The sequence below is a fragment of the Lactuca sativa genome, chromosome 3 (genome assembly GCF_002870075.4).
Source record: "Lactuca sativa cultivar Salinas chromosome 3, Lsat_Salinas_v11, whole genome shotgun sequence".
Classification (NCBI taxonomy): domain Eukaryota; kingdom Viridiplantae; phylum Streptophyta; class Magnoliopsida; order Asterales; family Asteraceae; genus Lactuca; species Lactuca sativa.
Genome location: NC_056625.2, coordinates 147,033,920 through 147,043,578, shown reverse-complemented (window position 1 = coordinate 147,043,578; position 9,659 = coordinate 147,033,920). Strand labels below are relative to the sequence as shown.

General features: G+C 40.6%; 1 protein-coding gene across 1 annotated transcript; it reads left to right on the top strand.

Moving 5' to 3' along the window:
* The first annotated feature begins 634 nt into the window (after positions 1-634).
* On the top strand, positions 635-2,236 carry LOC128132839 (uncharacterized). The gene has a single exon (XM_052769829.1). The coding sequence runs from the start codon at positions 635-637 to the stop codon at positions 2,234-2,236; it is 1,602 nt and encodes a 533-aa protein (XP_052625789.1).
* Positions 2,237-9,659: the final 7,423 nt, after the last annotated feature.

Here is a 9,659-nt window from a genome sequence, read left to right as displayed (position 1 = left end):
CTCAACCACTTACTCCCAACATTTAGAGGTCTGGAAAATGAAGATCCTCACAAGTTCCTCACTGAGTTCCATGTAGTATGTGTGCGCATAAAACCACATAATGTCACAGAGGATCAAATCAAGCTTAGGGAATTCCCCTTCGCAGTGTAAGATGCAACCAAAGACTGGCTTTATGACCTCCCACCGGGGACGGTAACTACTTGGGTAGATCTTGCACGCCTCTTTTTGGACAAATACTTTCCGGAGATGAAAGATTCATCCCTACGGAGGGAAATCATTGGAATCAAGCAACACAAAAGAGAAGCTTTTCATGCATATTGGGAGAGATTCAAGAAATTGTGTGCCCGTTGTCCCAAGCACGAAATTACCGAGTACCAACTCCTCCAATATTTCATTGAAGGAATGAATCCAATGGAAAGAAGGCTTCTTAATGCTTCAAGTGGCGGATCTTTACCTGACAAGACTCCAACCAAAATCCGCAACCTAATCAAGAACATGACTGAAGATTCTAAACATTCAAGCTATGATGAAGAATTGTACACGGATGCACCCCGAGGTGTAAAGGAAGTCCAGACTCCTCAAATTGAAGCTCAATTGTCCGAGCTTACGAAAGTGGTATTTGTCTGAGGTTACGATGCTAGCCAAAGATAAAGATTTGCAGCCTACACCTTGCCCTTGCGGTATTTGTACTCAAGTAGGGCACCCAACTGACATGTGCCCTCAACTTCAAGATGAGAAATATAAAGAAGAAAAAGCCATGCGAGGCTATTCCGGATCAAATCAAAGAGGATATGATCAGCCACGGGGCGACCAAAGATGGAACAACAATCAAGGTTGGGGAGGAAATCAACAGGGAATTCATCAACCAAGTCAACCAAATCAATACCAACAAAGACCACCTTTTCCACCACAAAACTTTCAGCCAAGGCAGCCACAACACCCTCCTCAACAAGCGGGTTCATCAAGCATGTCCTTAGAGGACATTGTGAAGAATTTGGCCACTACAACCCAAACTTTCCAACAAGAGACAAAAGCAAGTATAAAGAACTTAGAGCAACAAGTTACACAGCTTGCTATTTCTATAAGCAAACTAGAATCTCAAGGAAAGTTGTCCGCCCAAACAGAAACGAACCCAAGGCACAACGTGTGTGCCATCACTTTGAGAGGCGGAAAGAGCTACGATGTTCCAAAAATGTCGGTTGATCAAGAAGAAGAAGAAATAGTGGTCGAAGAGGCAACCAAAGAAGAGAAGAAGGAAGATAAAACAACCGAAAAGAAGCCCTTCATGACTGAGTCTAAAGCCACACCTGCTTCATTCCCCGAACTATTAAAGAGCATGAAGAAAGAACGGGAAGAGAGTGAGATTATGCAAATGTTCCAGAAAGTTCACATTAACATCTCACTCCTCGAGGCCATCAAGCAGGTACCTAGATATGCAAGGTTCCTTAAGGATCTTTGTGTATCTAAAAAGAAATTGAAAGGAAGCCAAATTGTAAAAGTTGGGGAAAATGTATCCGTGGTTTTGCAAAAGAGGAGGCCCCCAAAGTGCAATGATCCCGATGTCTTTACCGTGCCATGCAAATTGGGGAATCTTTATGTACCTCGAGCCATGCTCGATCTAGGGGCATCCATAAATGTCCTACCATATTCTATCTTTAAATCAATTGGTGTAGGAATATTGAGCAAAACCGGTGTGATCATCCAACTTGCCGACCGGTCTTTGGTACATCCAAAAGGTGTATTGGAGGACATGTTAGTGCAAGTTGATGAATTTGTTTTCCTGGCTAATTTTTATGTCTTAGATATGGGAGATGATGACTCTCCAAGTTCAAGTTCCATACTTTTGGGTAGACCTTTCCTTAAAACTTCTAAAACAAAAATTGATGTCTACAATGAAACTTTAAGTATGGAATTTGATGGTGAAGTTATCAACTTCAATGTTCATGAAGCAAAAAAGGTTCCTTCCAATGTTCAGTCTGTCAATCTTGTGAATTTGATCCAGCCCTCAACTAAAAAGGGCTTAAATTTGTCTAACAATGAATTTCTAGAGTTAGTTTTGTCACAAAAAGTAGACAGGGATAAAGCTAAGGAGATTGCAAAGGAGTTCGATACGAATAATGAGGTGCTGGAGATTTTGGAGTTTATTGATGACAAGAAGCATATGAGGACTTATGATATGAAACCAAGGCCACCTACCACCAAAGCCAAATTCCTTCCATCAGTGGAACAAGCATAAGATCCGGGAGCAAAAACTTCACCGGACTCTTTAAATCTAATACATGTCGAGAAGGAGAGCACTCAACCGGTCATCAACTCAAATAAACTATCGAAGAAGGAAGAGAGTGAGTTGATAACCCTGCTGAAAAAGTACCAAAAAAGGATTAAGTGGACAATCTCTGATATTAAAGGGTTAAGTCCTTTTTGGTTTATGCGCAAAAAGAAAGCCAAAGGAAGGTTGTAGGTTCCGTTGAAGGAGGTGGCAAAAAGATTGATGTGTTGGAGAGGCCCACATTGTAAGTCCCTAATTTGCCTGTGTATCAGTCAGATCCGTTTGATGGTGCGGAATCCCAATCAAACGGATGATGTCAGATCAAATAGAAGAGAAGGGGAAGAAGAATATTATAAATCTCTGTATGTATTGATATGAATTAAAGCTCCGGATACAAAAGATTCAAACACATAAAAACTCTTGTTTCTCTCTGGCCGAAAACTCTCTATTGTTCATCCTAACACCTCTATTTATACTTGAATATGGGCTGGACAAAACAAATGGGCCGTAAATGAGTTTATGGCCGTAAACTCAGCCGTAAACTAGACCATAAAGTTCCAAATATTACACAAAAATATTATTGCCCAGAAAAGTAAAGTATAAACCATATTTTGACCCAACAATCTCCCCCTTGGTTTATAGCTTTCTTTTCTTAATTGACCCAACAAGCTCCCCCTAAAAAGTAGCTGGCTTTCTTGATAATCTTCATTGGGAACTTGGCTTCAGCATTTATCTTCAATGAATGACTTCATCTTGAGCAGTTGGGCTTTTCTTCAGAGTTTGGCTTTGAATGCACGTCGGTGAGGAGGCTTGACGTACTGATTCTTGAAAGATAACGCTTTCAGCTTGAGAATATTCAGAGAGAACTTTAGAGAGAACAAATCTTCTGGATCACTTCAGCAGGTACAAAGATAGCAGCAGACTGATTGAGGAGGCTTCAATGCAATCCGTCACATAATCTTCAATTTCAGCTTCACCTTGCTTCAGGGGTTGAAAGATTGAATGTTGAAAGAATGGTCTTCATTTCTTGCTCCTTCGAATGAGAATTCTTCGATGCTCATGGACGAGGCTTTGGCTCAGAAATCTTCAACACAAACTCCATGAGCCTTATGTATACCTGAAATCACTTTTCAAGACAAAACAAAACTAAAAGAAAACTTAGCACACAAATTAAAACAGAAAGAAAAATATTTTTGGATTTTGTTTTTTATTTTTCTGAACAAGAAATAAAACATAAATAACACTATTTTTGGATTTTTTTTATTATTTTTAATTTTTAATTCTCCCCTAATATTTAAATTAGAAGAAACTATGACAAATTTAACAAAAACAAAAATGATATCTAACTTTAAGAGAGATTTGGGATCAAAGTTTTTAGACAGCCTTTATCCACTTGTCGGTACCTTCCATATTCACATCTTTGTCTTGTCGATCGTCGGTATTGTTGTCCACTTAAACACGAAAAATTGTGACAAATTTAGGACATACTATTTGTTACAAGACATGATGAACTTAAAAACCTAAAATTTATATTTGATCCTAATTTCTTAGATACTATATCTTAAGGTCCATTCATCTGACGACGACCAGGGATATTGTTGTCCACCTAAATTGAGCAGCGAGATCTATAGACAATCTGTATGAGTTCAATTTTAAGTGTGCTGGAACGTGTTTCCAGCTTCCTGATATGCCCCAGCCATCAAGAACTTCCAGAGTACTCCTTACACCGGGTGAGCAGACAACCATTCAGAGAGAGAAGAGATTCAGAATTCTATTGCTAACTACTTCAGAGGGGTTGAGAAGAAGAAGGTTGCATATGCTGTGTACCAGGTCGGATTAGAAGTCGCGCAAAGGAGATAGCATATGGCTAACAGATAAGAAGTATTTCACACATATATATATATATATATATATATATATATATATATATATATATATATATATATATAGCCTGGAGAGAAATAGAGTTGCATATGTTGTGTACCAGGTCGGATTGGAAGTCGCGCAAAGGAGACAACATATGGCTAACAGACGGAAAGAAAGAAAATGATATTCTACAAACCTAATTTATCGGAATTTACCAGTCGCCCCATCCAACCGGAATTAAGGACAGAATCCGCACATCGAGGAAAAGTTAAACCACGGTTCCAAGTACGGGTTCAATTAATGTGACGAGTAGATTCTCATGTTTATCTCCCTGCTCAACCTATCCGAGCATCGTGACATCAGGTTAAACGGGTCTAACTAGGTCAAAGTTTGTCGAGTCCTCAAATTCATTAGGTTCAACTTTCCTAGTCAAGTCCTTTTTAAAATCTTTCGTGCCTACCAGCACATCGAGTACAGAGCGTAGACGATTCAACTTAGGTACGTTACGCCGATTCAGGTTGCCCTTTATCACTTGTTAATATCATTTCCCATCACAGTACTTACAACTGAGGTTGTTAACAACAAATATTTTTTAAAAAAATTGAACATAAATGACACTATTTTTGGATTTTTGTAATTTTTGTTGTTTTTGGATTTTTATTTCTCCCCCTAAATTTGTACATGGGTGAGAATACGAAACAAAATAATGCGCAAATTTTAAACCATCCTGAAACAGAAATTAAAAAAAACAAACTAAGACAACCAAAAATAAATTGAGAAGAAAAAGAAAAGGAAAGAGAAAAAAACTTTTTTTTTGACAACCAAAAATAAATTGAGAAGAAAAAGAAAAGGAAAGAGAAAAAAACTTTTTAAAAAAAAAAAAAAAAAAACTTAATCCTCAAAACGTATCATTTTCAGAAATCCAACAAGCACATCGAAACGAGCTTTGTTATAAGGCTTTGTGAACAAGTCCACCACATTGTTGTCAGTGTGGACCTGTTCGATTTGAATTAAAGATCGTTCATAACAGTCTCTGATAAAGTGAATTTTAATGTCGATGTGCTTGGTTTTAGAGTGTTGGACTGGGTTTTTAGCTATTTGAATTTCCGCTTCATTATCACAATAGATAGGGGTTTCGATGTAATTCAAATCGTAGTCCAACAGCTGATGTTGGATCCCGATAACTTGAGAGCAGCAAGCTGATGCAGCAACATATTCCACCTCTGCCGTTGAAGTCGAGACAGTGTGCTGTTTCTTGCATTGCCATGAAGCTAATCTGTCACCTAGGTATTGACATCCTCCTGAAGTTGATTTCCTGTCAAGCTCACATCCTCCATAATTACTGTCAGTAAAAGCGTAAAGATTAAATTCAGAATTCTTCGGATACCAAAGACCCAATTTAGGGCTTCCTTTGATGTACCGAAAAATTCTTTTAACAGCAATAAGATGAGAGAGTTTAGGATTAGCCTGATATCGAGCGCATTGACAAACTGCAAACATAATGTCAGGTCAACTTGCAGTAAGATACATCAGCGATCCGATCATCGATCGATAGAGAGTTTGATCTACGGGTTCGCCTTTTGGATCTGGAGTCAGGAGAGGTCGTTCAGCCATCGGTGTAGAAGCAGATTTAGCATCGTGAAGTGCGAACTTCTCAAGAATATCCTCCACATACTTGGCCTGATGTAGCAAGATTCCGGTTGAATTCTGTTTAACCTGAAGCCCCAGAAACATGGTCATTTCTCCCAACGAACTCATTTCAAATCTTTTCTTCATTACACTTTCGAACTCTTTGCAAAGCTTTAGGCTTGTTGATCCAAAGATTATGTCATCGACGTATATTTGTACAAGTATCTGGTCTTTGTCGACATGCTTTATGAACAATGTTTGATCAATAGTGCCGCGAGTGTAACCGTGTTCGAGCAGATGCTTTGTTAGGGTTGCATACCATGCTCTAGGAGCTTGATGCAACCCATATAACGCTTTGTCCAACTTGTAGACATGATTAGGATACTTTGAGTAGACAAACCCTGGAGGTTGATCAACGTAGATTTATTCCTTCACCTTGCCATACAAGAAGGCAGTCTTGACATCCATTTGAAAGACAGTAAAGTTCATATACGAAGCATACGCTAGGAAGATACGAATGGCCTCCAAGCGAGCTACTGGAGCATAAACCTCAGTGTAGTCAAGACCCTCGACTTGTCGAACCCCACGTACTACCAGTCTGGCTTTGTTTCGCACAATAACCCCTGAATCGTCCTGTTTGTTTCGATAGACCCATCGTGTATCAAGAGACTTCTTGCCCTTCGGTAACTCAACCAATTTCCAAGCACCAAGTTTTTCAAATTTGTAACGACCCGTCTCCGGTATGATGATTCCATAGTATTTATTTAGAAGTTTGCAAGAGGGACTCGGCGAGTTCATAGCCTGACTCGCCGAGTAGGGACGGGATTTTCGAGCACGTGTTAGTTGGCGACTCGGCAAGTCCATATTCGGGACTTGGCGAGTCTGCCTGCCTGGAAGAAACCCTAAATCCCCGGGTTGCTCACTATTTAAGCCACCTTATAGCCCCCATTCACCCTCAGAAAGCTATGAGAAAACCCTAATCCATCCTTGAGTGATCTAAGTGTTCTTGTGTTAAATTTTTGAAGGATTAAAGAAGGAAAAGAAGAAAGGAGCACGGAGAAGAGTTGTAGAGCAAAGATTCAAGGGAAAATCAGAGTTCTTTGAGGTATTCTTAGGATTTCCCCCTGTTTTATGCTTTAAACCTCCATTAGAACTCTTCTAGATCTAGTTTGATGCTTTTCTCAAGCCTTATGATTGTATGGATACCCTATTTCGTCGAAATATCCTTAGATCTGTTCATCTAGGAGTTGTAGAGCCCAAATCTATTGCCTTTTTGAAGTTACCTTGCATAAGAACCCTAGATCTACCCTTTTAAGTGCCTTTTTAGCCTTTATCTCCTTTTTCATGTGTTTGTACACTTAAAGTTGGAAAATTTACGTGGTGAATCAGCTTCTTGGACTCAGATCTATCATTTGTATGTAATGGATTCAAGCAGAATCGAGTGGGACCAGTGAGTAGTAGAGTGGTCTCAGTGATTTCGAGGTCAGACTCAGTAATGGAGAGACTCGGCGAGTTGTTCATACAACTCGGCGAGTCCAAGGCAATCTTCTTAAGCTCAAGAACAGCTCGTCGAGTTGTTCATATGACTCGGCGAGTCGGATGCAGATTGTCTGAGTTCTTGGATCGAGAGATTACTCGTCGAGTCGATGCCATACTCGACGAGTAGCCTCGAGTGGGGTTGTGAAATGAGATTAGAGACTCGATGAGTTGGCGGCCCAACTCGGCGAGTCAGGTCAACTGTGAGTTGACTTTGACCGAGAGGGTTGACTTTGACCAAGGGTAAAAGAGTCGTTTTACCCCAGTGCAGTGCTTAGTATTTGATTAAGTGTGTTTATGGACTTGTAGCCGGGGAGATACCGGAGCAGCAGCAGATAGCTTCCAGAGCCATACACACAGCAGCCAGTTCACGAGGTGAGTTTCCTTTCAGTAGGAACGGGTTTACGGCTACAATTCCGGCCCGTTTAATTAGCAGTATTCCCGGACTTTGGTCTGATGCAGTAGTTAGAGTGCTTGATGTCTTTGTGATACAATCATGTTTGTGTTATGTGTTCCGGACTTTGTTCCGATGCAGTATGCAGTATATGTGATTATAATAGTTGATATGTGTTATGCTATGCCATGATCAACCAGTTCCGGACTTCGGTCCGATGCAGGGGACAAGGTCCCAGTCAGTTCCGGACTTCGGTCCGACGCAGCTAGTTCCGGACTTCGGTCCGATGCAGTCAGTTCCGGACTTTGGTCTGATGCAGTTAGTTCCAGACTTCGGTCCGATGCAGTTAGTTCCGGACTCTGGTCCGATGCAGGGGACAAGGTCCCAGTCAGTTCCGGACTTCGGTCCGATGCAGCTAGTTCCAGACTTCGGTCTGATGCAGTGGGCAAGGCCCAGTATGTGCTTTATATGTATTGTATGGTATGTGGTAGTTTGGGGGAGCTCACTAAGCTTCGTGTTTACAGTTTCAGTTTTGGTTTCAGGTACTTCCGCAAGCAAAGGGAAGAGCTCGGGATGATGGCATCCCACACACACACCACAGCTTCAGTTTTTATCCTGGGAGTTGACTCAGTTTTCTTAGATATGTTTTGATACAGTTGTGACACAGTTTTCTTGTTATAGTATTTTAGTATGGTTTTGAAATACGCAACGCATGGTCTTATTATGATATACTCAGTTTTATGATTTTTGGTTATATTAAAAATGAAATTTTCGGGTCGTATTTTTGGGTCATTTCAAAATTGATGCACTTCTTCGTGCATTGCATCCACCCAGCTAGGTTCATTTAGAGCCATTTCTACATTCTTGGGCTCAATTTGAGAGATAAAGCAAGAATATAGACATGTATTCACGTCTCCACTTTGACTTCTAGTTTTAACACCACCATCTAGCTGGCCGATAACGTTTTCGATCGGATGATCCCGTTGAACCCTAGAAGGGATTTCTTGGATAATGTCATTGATAGAGACATGTAGAGTGTGAATGTTAAGACCTCCTTCATTTGCTTGTTGAGTAGTACCAGATGGTTCTGCAACATACTCATCTGCAATAAGGTCAGGAAAGAGTAATTCCATCAGGGTTGAAGAGACAGCGGAAGCATCATTTGGAACGAACTCTTTCTCTGAAGATATATGAGGTCTCAATTCAGCATCGGAAGAATCAGTGTGGTCTGATTGAGGACTGTCATGTTCCAAGAACGGCCTCCCCTGAGGATTAGTGGAGGACTTTTCCGAAGATGTTGCAGAAGACTCTCCCTAAATTGCAGCAGAAGGCTCCCCCTCAGATGCAGCAGAAGATTCTCCCTTACGTGAGTCAGAGGACTCCCATTCGGGTGAAGCTTTAGACTTTCCTTTCGATGAATTAGAAGGTTTAGATACAAGCTTGTATACGACTTCTTCGTTTTCATCTTCAGAGATACTCTTCCAATGCGAATCAGTTCTAGATACATCATTTGAATACACGTTTAAGGATTTGAAAAGTGACGTATAATCAAACAACCAGTCCGAAGCCACTCTTGCGTCTGTCTCATTCTCTTCCAACCAACGTACGTCATAGGATTCCACAATCTGTTTGGTTTTCTTGTTATAGACTCTATAAGCGGTACGTGCAGCATACCCAACAAAATAGCAGTCGTCGGCTTTGGCATTAAACTTAGGATTGGCATCTAGGTGAAGTAGGGTGCAACGACAGCCAAATACTCAAAAATGACTGACAGATGGCTTGTGACCATAGTAAATTTCATACGGAGTTTTCATTTGAGCTTTGTTGATGAGCACTCGATTCTGAACATAACAAGCAGTATTTATCGCCTCCGCCCAAAAGAAAACAGGTAGCTTGGAGTCACATAGCATCGTTCTTGCAGCGTCTTTGAGTGTTCTGTTTTGCCTTTCAGCAACACCATTTTGT